Genomic DNA, 14,873 nt, shown 5'->3' with positions numbered 1-14,873 from the left:
TTTGGACCACTGAGAAGTTTGCTGACTGAGCTCTGGAATCTATGCTCTTGACAACTGAGGTATCACACCTGGGAAAGCCTGGACAGTTAGCAAAGGGATCTCTGAGTGTTTTTTAACAGTTAGCGGTAACAGGCCCACGCGCCACCAGACTACTGAGGGATTGGCTGAGGCAGAGAGATAAACTCACCAGGGACAGAGGGTAGCAGATGGGGCACTTACATTTCGACGATGCCCTCTGGCAAGTTGGCAGGGATCTCCGTCAAGCCCTTCCCTCGACAGTCCACGACGTTATTGCTGCATGTGCAGGCCGAGGGACAGGAGATGGAGTTGGCATTGCAGGACGGAGGTTCTGAGTGGGGTCCTGGAGGTCCAGAACACATGGTCAATCATGACAGTGTCAGGAGCCACTGGAGCTTTTGCGCCCCTTAACCAGCTTCCAAGGAAGCAGCACCTGATAACATACCTGAAAAATTTTCACCAGCTGACATCTCCTCTCATCTGGGAGACATGGCTGCAACTGGCTAAATATTTAGCCAAGAGGAGAGATTCTGACCTTGACCTGTTTCTGGATTGTTCTACTGGCTCTGTAATCACATCATCCTCGTCTTTCAGAGAAAGGGTTGCTCCCAGAGTCAGTCCCACATGAAAATATGCCACCAGAATGCAAAAAAAGGCACACTGGGACTATTTGCTCAGGGTGCCCAATGTCTGAACACCTACGATTTTTGGCTTTTATTTGGGGATTGGATGCTAGGTATAGGCACACTTTCATTCTTTTCTCTAGAGTTTTGAACACACTCTAAAACCAAGGTGGGGTAGGGGAAGCTGTCAGAATTTCATTATTTGGGGCATTGATGTTCTCAAAGTGTCTATGGTCATCAGCAGTGACATCATCCAAAGCATTTTCAAGCAATTTTTATGTCCAGAGAACATGCAAATAAAACCTATCTTATTAGAAAAAAGGCAAATAAGTTATTACGTATTTTGGAGTCAGCTTTTAATTTTGTTTGAGGTGAGAACCTGTGTGAATTTAAAGCAAAGTGGTAAAAACCCAAGTAAATGGCATCTAAAGAACTTCTTTAGAAAACCACACAAAGATAAAGATATATATTAGCAAACTAACCCAGGATTCAAAGAGTCACAAGAAATACATTCAAATGTTTTAAACACATAAAAGTTTTCATGCTATCACTACTTCTTCAAAGTAAGGTAAGAATCTCAGACCTGTGGTTTTTTTTCTAAATGTGGACATTTTGTGGTCCCAAAGGTAAACTCGACCCCAGAGCCTCCTCAGGACCTCTCCACTGCCTGCGAGATCTAGCCAGCAGGGATTACCTGATGTCTTTCCAGATGCCCATCCCCAGAGCGGAGGACCACAGGCTCAGACCAACTCTGCAGATCTCTCACTGCCTGGACATGGGATTCTGACTGGGAGCCCTTGGACAGAGATTCAATATGAAACCTGAAAATGTCTGCAGGGAAACACTGACTTTGGTTTGGCCCCTGTTCACTGGAGAAGCTGAGTCTGGGAAGTCAGAAGGGTCCAGCCAAAGTGGATGCATCAGAGAACCAAGGGGGCCTGGGCGAATGCTTGTTTGGACATTGAGACTCAAAGTGGAGGATCCCCCTCTTCACGCTCAACAGTCCCTGTGCCTGGGGACGGTCCTTCTGCAAGGGCTCAAATGGATGCTGAAGGCTCGTTTTGGAACATTTACCTTGCCAGAAAGTGCTGACTCAGTAATCAAAGATTACTTCTCTTGGCCTCACCATCTCCTTCTCTCTCTTTTTCTCCCTTTCTGTCTCTGTCTCTGTCATACACACACACACCTACAGACACACATACACACATACACACATACCCCAAATTAAAAATATCCTCCCTTCTGGGACATTTGAGAAAATATTCACGTCTAGGGCATAGGGACTTCAAACTCTTCAGTGTTACTCACATTAGCAGATCTCATGGAGACCATGAAAAATGCCAGAGTGATGATGAATTTCACTAAAATCCCCAACTGGAACATTCTCTGGGAGAGGTGATACAAGCTTTGTTCCAAACTGGGGAAGTTTTCCATTTCTAAGGAAATGGCAACCCCAGAGAACCAGCTTATAAGAGCCTCAGATCAGGAATGAGAGTGTTGTGGCTCAGAGAGTGGGGTCTGGAGTCCTACTGCCTCAATTTGAATCTTGGCTCTGTCATTTCATCCCTATATCCCCATGCCTCAATTTTCCCCATCTGTAAAATGGGAAGAAATAACAATACTTATTTCACAGCATGGTTTTGTTGTGAAGGCAAAGAAAGTTAATGCATATAAAGTATTTAGAAGAATGCATGGCACAGAGTCAGAGCTTAGTTGCTGTTATTACTGTTAATGAGTCTACCTCTGCCACGAATTGCCTGCAAATCATAATATCCCTCTGAGCTCTTTTGTTACCATCTCAGTGAATAAGAAATTGGGACTGCATGACTTCTGAAGTCCTTTTTGGACTGAAAAGATCAATTACTCCTGGTTTTCAGAAGAATCGAAGCAGAGAAGGAGTAAAACACCCAACAGCACCTGTCCATCCTGGCTCTGCTTCTTTGCAGGGGGCCAAGAGGATATACAGTGTGAAGAGCTCCCACCCTTTCCCCACATGTGAGAGAGGCTGGGAGTGGTATGGCTTCAGATGTCAGGGCTTTTGAAGTGCCTATGACGCTCCCCAAAGAAAACTGCCAGGCTTGGCCCTCCACATCAAGGGGCTAGGGAGGGGCCCTCCACATCAAGGCCTAACAAAGCCAGGGAGAATCGCCACACCACAGGCACCTTCCTGTTTGGGAAATGTCAGGGATTCCGTGGAAGGATTAAGTCTGTGCTCCTCCTGTATTTCCATCCATTGAGGCAGACAGTAATTGGATGGCTGTCCTTCTGATTTGTCAAATTATTACTTGGTTGGGGTATGTCAGGAAGGGAGAGGGGGAGAAAGACATTACAGTCAGGGCTTCTACGGGCAACAGGAAGTTCTGAAATGGGCGTTTTTTCAAAAATGCCCCTTTGACTTCTGTGCTAGAATTAATTCTGTTTAAACCAGCCCCAGGTTGTAGCCTTGAATCCCTCTGGGAATGAGCTGGGTCTTTCACAGGGTGGCTCTGATTCTGTAGGGAGTATGTGCTACATTTCAAGGGATGTTGTCAAGGTAAAAAAAGCCTTTGAAAAAGATTCCATAACCAGGTCACTAACAACACCTTTAATTACGCAGAGAGTAACAAAGGTAATTATAGCCTCTGTCAGCATCCTGGGCTGGTGGCTCCCCAGCCAGGCATTCACACGTGGTGAGGGTGTTATCCTCTTGTTGAAACAAAACACTTCAGGTTTAAGATGGGGTTGAAAGATAGGTTCATTTTCCCCGGAAACATTCCCCTCTGCTCCATGCCCAATGGACCGAGTGCATTTCCCTTTGAGCCTCTGAGTGCTATGGTGGCAGAAGTCCCTCCCCTTTGCTTTTTGTCTTTGGATAGACTGAGACTAACATGTAAATTTGACAAGGGCAGTGGTCTTTTCTGTCTTATTCCCTGTTATGTCCCCAATGCCTAAAGCAGGGCCAAAGCACAAAACCCTGTAAACATACCTTGGGTCAGCGGAAGGATGAATAGATGAATGGAATTGGTCTAGAAGCCTGGCAGAGTGGGGGCTGAATGTCACCAAGCTATGGGGGCGAGTAATCCTTCTAGAAGGGCCTTAAGGGGAGACCCCTGAGCTCTGAGTGCCCTGGGCTCTGGTTGCTAGGACCAGCCATAGTGTGTGTGGGGGTGGGTGGGTAGGGAACGAAGCGGTTATGGGTGGATGGGACTTTCATGCCTGAAGCTCATGTCTTTCTACCACAGCTCAGTGCTGGCAAAGGCCATCTGCTACTCTGCTGAGGCTCCTGCAGAGCCCTGCTCACCTGCACAGCTCAGGGTGTCCTAGGCACTCGTCTTAGCTCTGTCTGCAAACCCCTTCCTCTCAGCCTTTCCTGTCCACACATATTGAGAGTGAAGGGGGTGGTGCAGGTGACAGAGAATTTCCAAGGGGGGCAAAGTGAGGAAAAACCCATGGTTCTACCCAGGAAATTCTCTGAGCACTGTACAAGCTGAGAAGCAGATGAATGGGAATAGAGTGTTTTGATCGAGGTGGAAAGTCTCCACACATGTTTGAGGGGAGAGGACTATGTGGGCTTGTGCCTACATGAACATGTGTGTTCCTGTTGTATAACACGTGCTCACAGGGCTCGTGAATACTCATTATCCCCAAGCAAGCTTGCCTGCTGGTACCATCTCCTTCTTTTCCTGGCACAGAAAGCAGCTTAAATCAGAGTGTAGTGATGCACTAGCACACAGAACCCCTGTAATCCATGTTCTGAGATGTTTTGTGAGGAACTTGAAGTGGATGTGGACTTGCTCTTTGTTTTTAAATGGGTGCCCAAGCTATCTGCCCTTGGAACTCTTCCTGTGGGACAAAATGTTGCTGCACTGAGGTGGAAGCTAGTTCTCATCCAGAACAGGGAGACGAGGATATGGGCCAGGTACCTGTCTCCCCTCTCGGGGCCTGTCTCCCCTTTCCGGAATCACCACTTCAGCTCAGGAATTTCACTTTGGAGCCAGAGCCACCTCCGTGTCACCCAAAGAGGACACTGGGATGTCCAGCCTTCTGATGTCCCCTGACTCCCACTCCCAGGACTGTGGCCTGATGTCTTGAGGGAGGGCAGGGCAGAGCACAGGGCAACTGAGGTGCTGATCCTCCCCTCCCTGATTATCAGGCTGCTGTCCCCTCAGATGGGGGGGGGGTGCTCAATGAGCACAAGGGCAGGGCAGGAATGTGTCCCCGGCCAGACCTGTCATGGCAAAGTGCCTGTGATGGCTGGCACGAACAGCGATCATGTCATCGTGTCTCTGGTGACTGCATGACACCCCCTCCAGTCTGAGAGACAAGGAGGAGGAGCAATGACCAGGGACACTGGCTCCTGCCAGGGTGCCTCCTCAACTCTGTTCTTCTATTTGGCATCACGCTGGAAGTATAAAGTCCTAACTGGTGTGTCCAATTAAAGGGGGAAAAGCTCATTGAACTTCAGACCTAGAAAGGGCCGTGGAGCTGATGAGGAAACAGACATCTTGGAGGGAGAGAACTTGCCCAGGGACACAATGGTGGCCCAACTAAGAATGATGTCATTGTCATAACAGCAGCTAACGCTTATGGAATGTTTCCCAAGTGCTAGATGCTGCACCAAGGGCTTTGCATGTGTGAGCTCATTTGGTTCTCATAAAACCATGACGTACGTTCTTTTATTATTATTATTTCCATTATACTGATGAGGAAAGGGAAGAACAGGGAGTCAAGCCAACTGGTCAAGATCATGGAACTAGTGAACCACACATTCTAAATTCTGGTTCAGTGTTCTTTGTACCATCTCCTTTCCCAAGAAGATACCCCAAATGCCTCTCTTTATTGCCATGACTTTGAAAGCCATCAGAGCCTGGGAATCTCAGGAGGTAGGAAGAAGAGCCTCAGGGGCCAAGACACAGATTGTGTAAGCTACAGTGGAGATAGCAGGACACTCTTGTTAGAGCTGTGTTTATTTCTTTCCGTCTTTAAAGGGAATCCCACCCAGCAGAGTGCACAGAACCAAAAAATCCAATGGCCTTGTGAGCATGTGGAAATAAATTAATTCCAGCATTCAAATTAAGCATCCCTGTTGGCCTCTGGCCTTTCAAAAGCCAACAACAGACTGCAATGACAATGGGGTTTGAGCAATTATGATGAGAATATAAATGAACGTGATTTAAATACCAGAGGCATGATAATTTTAGGAATGGCTAAATAAACCTAATAATCTCATTCTTGCAATGTCCAATTATGGTGTTTTAATTAAAACCTCCTAAGGAGATGGGCGGCTAGTCATGGCTTACCTTAATTATCTTTATACTTAGTAACTAGTCCCAAATTAAAAAAAAAAAAAAGGGGGGGGGTGGTGGTGAAAATTTCTTGTTTCCAGGGTTATATGCCGATTTAATTTTTAGTAATAAATGAGGAAGTGTTTCTTGAGAGGCTTTTAGGAGCAAGCATTGTTCCAGGCATTGGGGCAACCTTAAAAACGTGACCCCTTAGTACTAGAAGACAAGATCGATCTTCATGAAAGGGTATCTCACACTCAAAGGCTATGGGAAGATAAGTGTAAAATAGGTGGACAAGCCAATGGATACAAAGATGTTTAAAGGAAAGAGATAACTGACTCAGGAGGTCAAATATTTAACTAATACCCTTGAATTACGAATTGTGACTGGAAGAAACTTTTTCAGATTAAGGTAACCAGAAAATTGACACACGGAAAATAAATCCTGGAGTTTAAACCCCAGCATAAACCCTTTAGGTAAGGATGGGCAAAAACCCAAAACTTGCAACTCACATGAGTCAAGTAGTGGCCATAGTAGAACCTCTTCTGTGGTCTAGTATCATGAACTCGATAAAGTCCCCGTCTGGTACAGGCAACAAGTGGGGACCACAGATCCTTCTAGTCATAGGGCCCTAACCTTCCTCTCTAAAACAAGAAAAGTTAACGGAAATTTTTGCAGCAGTGGCTGAAGGAAACAAAGAAGTCTAGCTGCATACTGTACAAAAACAGTAATAAAAAATAAAATAAAGATATAGTCTCCCACCCTTTGAAAAATTCTCAGGTGCCTCTCTAGAGGAAGAAAATAAATACCTTTGATTGGCGGGGTACAGGTGACAGAGGAGATGAATTCTGTCAAAGTGTGCTGCTAGCAAATTTCTGGGTTAGCTGGAGTGATAAGGAGCCTGCAGCCAAGGCTTTTGGGGAGAAGAGGATGGGCTCCAGCCGGCTGGATTTAATTCACAGGGAGATAGCAGGGACTTGGGCAGCCAGGGCCCTCACAGGCTGAGCGAGATAAAACTCTTTCCTGTGTCTGGAGTCATGTGTTTGGTGAATTTTTTGATATGGTTTAAGGGCCCCAGGAGGTTTTCTGATGCTTCCCTGACAGGGGCCACTGGTGATGAAACTACATGCAGGGATGGCTTAATTGGTACCCCATGCCTTTTTTTCTCCTGAGCAGATGACCTCTCCTTTTACAGAGATGTTCTTACTCCTGCCTTTCTTGACTGAAGCCCTCCTCCTGTGAGTCATTGGGGGGAGAGCTGGAACGAGGAACACTGACAATTTTGCAGCATACGACCAATGTGATCCATACAAAACTGCCTCACGAGGATACCCTGTGGACTTTGCCATGGGTAGAGCCTGCACATGGTGGGGTGTGTGGGAAGGATAGTCAGTGCGTGAAAACAGCTGTCCTCTTCCACCTCCCAAGTGTGGAGTCTCGCTCCACATGGCTTCCTCTGGCATCCCTTTAACATGGCCTCACAAACCACCTTTAACAGTTATTAAAGGAGTAGTACCTTCTGGAGGGGGTGCTACTCCTGCACCCCACTAATGATGATAGTTCCCCATTCGTCAGGGATATTCAGTTTGGCCAAGCATTATATCTGACTTAGATCTTTACAGAAAGCAACGCTGCACAGCATTCTGTCCCTAACCCATGAGAGCCTGGAAAGCATCGAAGAATCCCTCCCACAAAGGGGTTCCACTGTTGCTCTCTTGAATTTCTACTACTGGTGAGGCAGGGTGTAGATTAATAGCACAGTCATGTCTGGAGTCCGTGGACCTGATTCCTGTGTCCTCAGAAGACACCTGGCTTAGTACTGAAAAGTGTGAGGGATTATCACAAGCCACAGGCTTAATTGACATAAACAGAGGAGGTGATAGGGATGCTTCTATGTTAAGTATTAACCTGCCCGCTAGATCCAGCCTTTTCCAGGCAGGAGATTTGGGGCATGGGCACTTCTGGGACCTAGGAGCTTCAGCCTTCCTCCCTGGGGTTTGGATCCTAACTGCTGTTGGGGAAGCAATGTCTCGCCTCTCCTTTGACGGGAAGGTGCTTTTCTGACGAAGTCGTATTTGTGTTCGTGCAGAGCATTAAGCCCGGCACCCACCTATAATGGTGTGTTTTAACATTCTGTCTAATTAGTTTTTCTCACTAGCTCTTGGATGACTCCTGCACTCTATAATTATTTCTTTCACTGGCACTTATGCCGATATTGTACTCTTTGCCTAATAATTACTGTAATTATAGTCACTATATGTGAGGTTGGTGCCTGTGTGATAAACGGTTTTATTATAGGTGTTTGACGGGAAGTGATTTCTAAGTGGGCGTCTATAGGAAATTATTAAGGTACTGCTCTGAGACATGTTAAAATGTTTTTGGATAATAAATAACTTGATGAAGTAGTAACATGACAAGAGAGAATGGCAGGGAGCGAGATGAAGTTGAATTAATAAAAAAAAAAAAGTCTTCCATATTGCAAATGCAGCCTAAGAGCAGAAGGGGGCCAGTCTACACTGCTGACTGGTTTGAGCCCTCCCTGCAGCACACATGGAGCTTAGGTGATCTTCAATACTGAAAACCAACAGTCAAGAAATGTGAGGACTGTAGCCCCAACCAGTGTTGAGCAATCTGTCCTTTTTCCTGTAGGCTGACTCCCAACATCAGCTTTCAGAGGCCACTGAGCCCCAGTTCCAGGACTGGGTTCCTGGAAATCAGGAATGCTTCTGTGGAAAACTCCTGAACTGAATACTTCCTGTTTTTGAGGAAATTCAGGGATTTCCCAGAAAGAGGGAGTCGGTGGGAATGGAGGGTGTCAATGAAAAGTAAAAACAAAAAAGCAAGCGTGAAAATGAGGACTCGGTTAAAAGCCACTACATCAACTGAGAAGATTTTTCTCAGGTCAGTCAGGCATCTCCCATCCCTGGAGATCTGCGCTGTGTTCAGTTATGTCTGTGCACAGTTCTGTTTTCTATACTACGCAGGCGATCTGTGCTTCTATTACACTTCAATTACCCACAGATCAAACTCTTATGTTTGCTCAGCACATTTTGTGGACCCACTAAACTATAATAATTAAGCTCCACTTATTAGCTCTTACCAAGTGCTATGTATTATGCTAAGTGCTTCATATGCATTATTTCATTTAATCCTCCCACCCATCCCTTGAGTTATGTACTATGATTTTCCCATTTTGCAAACATATGGGAACTTGCCAAAGTCACACACTACTAAGGGGCAGATCTAGGGTTTCCAGCCAAGCAGGCTGACCCTACCGCCTCCATTAACTTGTCTTTCAATTTCTATGACAATCAGACGACAGGCACATGTTTAGGAAATGCTAAACAATGTACTTAACACTTGTTAAGTTTCTTAGCAACAATGGATGATGAAGCTTAACAGAAAGTGATTCATTACTTCCTTGAGCATTTTCCTTTACCAGATGACAAGAGCTGCTTTTTCAGAAGCCTCTGAGGCACCCCAGAGCCCAAGTGACTATAGAGTGCTGAGGAACCCAGGAGAGTGCACACCAAGCTCTGGGCTAAGTGTGGGTTCATGCCCAGGGTGATGTCAGGGAGAGCTCAGGGGTGGGTGAGTCACAGTACAGAGGGGAGGAGGGTGGGACAGCCTCACCTGGGCATATATACTCCTTTTTCTGCACATCTGCCACATTGAAGCCCCTCAGGTGCACGGGAGCCATACAGAGTGTGAACTGGCCAATTGTCCGTCGCTGTCGCAGCCAATCTGAGAGCCAGGCCAGGTGGCAGTCACAGTACAGGTGGTTGGAGTGGAGGCGCCTAGGAGAGGGAGGGACTGAGGTAAGATGCTGTCACAGAGTGAAGTGAACAGAGTAGGCCAAACCTACTGTGCCCCTTTGCCCAGTGTAATAACCCTCCGGAGCCCAGGGAAGCATTTCCCGCTGTACAAGTGAGTTACCATGGGAGCCTCAGCCCTTTTATTGCCAAACCACAAATGACTTGTTATCTTCACATGCAGGCCACATCCAACTGATACCTCCAGGGTTCTGAACAATTCCCCATTTCTTAATAGTAATTCCACCCTTTTCTTTCCCACTCAAGAAAGTCTCAACATGTAGGAGGAGGAGAGTGACATTATTAAAGCAATGCTTCAGATTTGAGTCAAATTTTCAAAGGGGTGACTGACTTGCAAATTTTAGTACTGTAGTTAGCCTGGGTTCCAGATAGCTTCAAACAGCTTCTCAATCTCAATGCTTCAGTCTATGGTGGCACTGTGGCCAAAACCTGCCGTTGCCTTCACTTTCTCCTTCATCTCCTCCCTAAGGTGAATGAACCCCTACATGGAAAGCTGGAGGGCTTGTGTGCAGTAGCCCAGTGAGCAAAGCATGAAGGCAAGGGTCCTATACCTTCTTTCCACCCAGCCCCATTCAAATAAAGGGCTGTCCATTCCAAACCCTTGCAGCCCACAGCAGTGTCTCCACCTTGCCCTCCTCTCCTTCCCAAGTTAAATTCTACCAGGTGTATTTGCTATTCTGGCTTAGGTGCCCCTGTTAAGACCCCCTAACCAGTTCCAGGACTCTTTGGCTTTTCCTCCCGCAGTAGCTGTGATTCCAGATCAATTTCTCACCTCTGTGTGATTAAGATTTCCTAGAGGGATCTGTATGTTCTACTTCTGAAAGGAATCCCATATGGTTAAATGACTTGAATTTACTTTCCACCAACTGAGGGGCAAACTAAGGATATGTAGGGGCTTGTACAGGTTTTTTCCCAAGGCTTCTCTATCAGGGTCTTCCTATTAGCACATACCCCCCAACCCTAGGTCATTAGAAGTGGTGGTAGGAAAGTTTTAGTTACATCAGCTTATCACACACTTGGGTTTCTGATGCAGATTTCAAATGCCCAATCCTGGACATGCTAATCAGCCAGCGATATCTTGGGACTTTCAAGTGCTCTGTGTCAAGTTGGTTAATATTGAGTGGCAGCCTGAAGCAGCGGCTTGGGCTATCTCCATGCCCGAGATGGAGAACGCTGAAGGGCTCTTGACCACACTTGACTGAGTATAAAGTCAGCATTGCTGAACACCGGCCAAGTGCAGCTAACTTGAGGGGTGTGCCGGCCAAGCATTCCTGCCATTGCACAGGTGCAAACCTTGGGCAGGCCAGGGCCACTAGGGGCCTTGACAGCCTCAGGGGGTCCCAAGATCCCATCATATCTGCCGACTAAATGAACCTATATCCCATGTAGAATGCAATTATTTTTTCTGCTGAAAAACAATTTGAAATGGTGTTTATGATTTTGTTTCAAAATGATGAATTTTGATGTTGTAATGTTCTTTTGGATTTCAGAGCCAATACTTTAAGGTTGAACACATTTTCATAGGTTCCTAAGCCTAAGATGCTATGTCTGTAATGGGCTCCAAGAAATTCTCCCCTTTGAGTTTCAAAGCCCAGACTCCTATGCTGCCTTCTCTTCGTGTGGCACTTCAGAAAGAAGTGCTGTAGGCGGGAAGGGGGAGGGGAGGCAAAATCCTAAACTAGGGGAAGAACATGAGGGAGAGGAGGGAATTTCTCTTGTATACTGGGCCTTCTTGGGAAATTTCAGCATGAGTGAAAATGATTTGTTTCCTGATCTATCAGTGAGTTGTAGAGACAGACAGATACATAGACACACACACACACACACACACACACACACAGAGAGAGAGAGAGAGAGAGAGAGAGAGAGAGAGAGAGAGAGAGATAGACAGGAGGGAGAGAAAGTAAGGGAGGGAGAGAAAGAGAGGCAGGGGGGCGGAGAGAGAAGGAGGCATGGAGTGTTGGTTCTATGGCTAGGAATAGACCATTGGGTATAAAGGCTGCCTAGGAGAACAGCAAAGGTGGGTTGGTTCTTAGGGACAAGGTGAAGAGAGGTAGGCTCCAATGGTAGCACAGGCTGAGGCGTTGGGGCGCTTTCATGTGCCAGGAGAATCAGAGCCTTCTGATGAGAGTCTGGCTTCTATGAGGAAAGGCAGTTGCCTTCTTTGGCAGTGAGGTATGGAAGCTGAGGAAACAGGATTCCCATGAAGCACTGAGCATGGGCCCACAAGGCAGATCAACGTCAACCAATTCCCCATCAGTTCCCATCGGGGGTAAGACATCAATGGAATGACAAAAATGAGGGTTAAGTAAGTCAGATCCTTAGCTGATTAATTTCTGGGATAATGAAAATGTCGAAGATTTCCTTTTGGAAAACTACATTAGGATGGTTCTTTTTCAATCCCTGCTGGCTGGCCCCAAGCTACCTCTCTTCCTAACCTTGCTACAGATGGTTCCTAACCGTTTGTCCACCTTTGTAGGAATTTTTCCCCTTCCACGTGGGACCATGGAAAAGAGGTGACCAGAACTGACTCAGAAGGTACCTGAAGGCTCTTGTCAAAAGCCCAGGACAATGGAAGGGCTCAGATCCCCACTCTTGGAATTTTACCCACCAGAAGCGCTGGCAGAGTTGAACTGGGCAGATTCTTCCAAAGTGCAGCCTTTCCTATTATGTTTGGGAGATCGAATTGAGCAGTATGATCCCAAATAGTAACATTGAAAGAAAAGTAATCACATTTATCATGAAACATGAGCCTGGACACTGCCAGGAGTATTCCTAATCCCCTTGATTGAGACAGAAAATTATTTTAATTACTTCCCATAGTTCTGGTGAGTTGGGATAGCAATGACCTGGGGGAAGGTGGCCTCCAGTGGCCCTTCTCTCCTTCCTCGCCTCACCTGGAACACACCCTTCTGCCTTAGTTTCTGGCGAATGGAATGAGCTCTGGCTCTGATGCCAAATTGCCCAAATCTGACATTGCCTCTCTGCTTTCCTACTCTGACTTTGGGCAGGGATTTAACTCTGGGCCTCAATGCTCTGATCTGTAAAATGGGGATATTATCGGTGCCCCCTTTCCAGGGCTGTTGTAAGGACTGAAAGAATTCATGAGACAAGCTTGGCATAAGGCCCTGCAAACCATGAGCCACCACAGTGACGTCTGTGGTCATTACTGTCATGAGGATGCTAGGTCCACACTTCTGTCTCCTCCCAACCCATGGCCTTCCCCTGTACAAGGCTACCATTTCTAACTTAGACACCAAGGCATCAAGGCGCCTAGGTGGTTCCCGCATGTTCTGCAGTCTTTTGCCGCTGGAAACACCATATTCCATGTTGGCCAAACCACCTTCACAAAAGATAAGGTGAATGAATCCTAATGCCAATTTGTAAAAGGTGCCTTTTAGCCACAGGCGCTAAATTAAATTTCCAGCAAATCCTTTTAGAGAGGGTCACTGTTCATTTTCTATAAAATGTGGCTTTCTGAATTAAATATAAAAGCTTTCCTTTAGAAATCCCATTTATGACTTCCTTCCTCTCTCCTCTTCCCCCATCTCCCCTCACTAGTCTCCCCCCACCCCCACCTTAATTACAGCAAAGGGGGATTAGTCAGCGCAAGTCTCTGGGGAGTTCTGTACAGAGCCGTCTCTGAAATTAAACTAAAGAGAAAGTGGCAGCAGGCACGGAGCAAAGAGAACAGATGAGATTGATTGATTGATCTGAACTCATCAGATGAGTGTTCAGGACCACAGGCAAGGATGACAACAGAAACGAGGAGAAGAAACTCTTCTGCCCTCCTTTCCCACCCGACGCAGCCGAATAAAGCACCTGAGATCCAGACCTAGCTACCCCCGGCCCCCATCCCGTGGACCTGGCCCAGCTTCTGTTATTGCTACTCTTAGACTGACAACAAGAGGGACTGAAATCACAGAAGAGTAGCCATGGGAGCTGAACTCTGGCTTTCTGTAGGCGAGGGCCATTTTTCTTCTATTCAACCAACCTGTCTGGGGAAATGCAGGCCCTGTACCTGGACACTCGCTTTCAGCTTCTTGGCCAGGAGCCCTCGGCTCACTCTCCTGAGGCTCATTTGTGGCATGCTGTGGACTTTGAAGAGGTCTTTGAAGACCCCATGGTTTCTCCTTAAAACTCTATGACTGCACCATCCCATTTTAAAGCGGAAGCAAAAGGGTAGATTTTCTTGGTTGAATTATGCTATCACACGAGGGATCGGAGGGAGAGACGGGGAGCAATGATGAACACCGGGCTCAGATTCTTCTTCATAATAACTAGCATTTGTTGAGTGCACACCATGACCGGGCCCTTTAACATGCTAGTGCACTTCATTCTCACAACAACTGTGAGACAAGCATTTAATTCACTGTCCCTGCAGGGCGGAGAGACAAAGAAACTTGCCCAAAGTGGCAGAGCTCACCTTTAACTCGGGTCTGCTTCAGGTTCTCTGTACTGTCTCCTTACACAGTGCCTTCACTGGCTTCTGCTTCATTCTCCACCCCCAAGATAAGGTCACTTTCTCACTAATGCAGGGGTTCTCAAACCTTATGAGCATCAAAAGCTCCTGGAGGGCTTGTTAAAACCAAAAGGCGGGACCCACTTCCAGAGATTCTGATTCCATGGGTCTACAGTTCCAGGTGATGCTGGTGCTGCTGGTCCAAGGACCTAATTTTGGGAACAACTGTTCTAAGGATTTTTAAATCTCTGTGGATACCATGTTGTTCAGGAGCCATCGATTAGCTGGCTGCTTGGTACTTCTAGTCCAGATTTCTGGATAAAGCAGTTATAACAGTAACAGTCAGTACCATTTATTGTTCACTCCTCAGGCACTGCACATACCTCATCATCTCATCTGCTCCTCACCACCGCCCCCATTTATAGAGGAGAGAACAGAGGTCCCAGAGCTCACAAAGGGTGCAGCAGGAATTGCAGCCCTTTGCCTTGGCCTTAAATGTATTTAGCTGAAAACTCTTGGGGGCTGGCTCTCTTCTATTACTGTAATACAAACACCAATGAGGTTCCACCAAGACAACCATCAATATGAACCTCTGGTGGAAAGGTGAATGGAGTCCATTTGCAGAGTAACTCACAAAAGGGTTTCTGGCTGAGAGGAGAAAAGAACTTCCCAG

General features: G+C 46.6%; 1 protein-coding gene across 2 annotated transcripts in view; it reads right to left on the bottom strand.

The window, feature by feature from the left end:
- Positions 1 to 14,873, bottom strand: part of SLIT3 (slit guidance ligand 3) — a 595,815-nt gene that overhangs the window by 121,146 nt on the left and 459,796 nt on the right. For both annotated transcript variants that reach the window (XM_042992684.1, XM_042992687.1), the window contains exons 8-9: positions 9,539 to 9,702; positions 220 to 361 (exon numbers count right to left, since the gene is read on the bottom strand). In XM_042992684.1, coding sequence (XP_042848618.1) covers positions 220 to 361; positions 9,539 to 9,702 — 306 coding nt within the window. The remainder of the gene's footprint in view (positions 1 to 219; positions 362 to 9,538; positions 9,703 to 14,873) is intronic.

The sequence above is a fragment of the Panthera tigris genome, chromosome A1 (genome assembly GCF_018350195.1).
Source record: "Panthera tigris isolate Pti1 chromosome A1, P.tigris_Pti1_mat1.1, whole genome shotgun sequence".
NCBI classification, from domain to species: Eukaryota; Metazoa; Chordata; class Mammalia; order Carnivora; family Felidae; genus Panthera; species Panthera tigris.
This window is presented reverse-complemented; position numbering and strand designations above follow the sequence as displayed.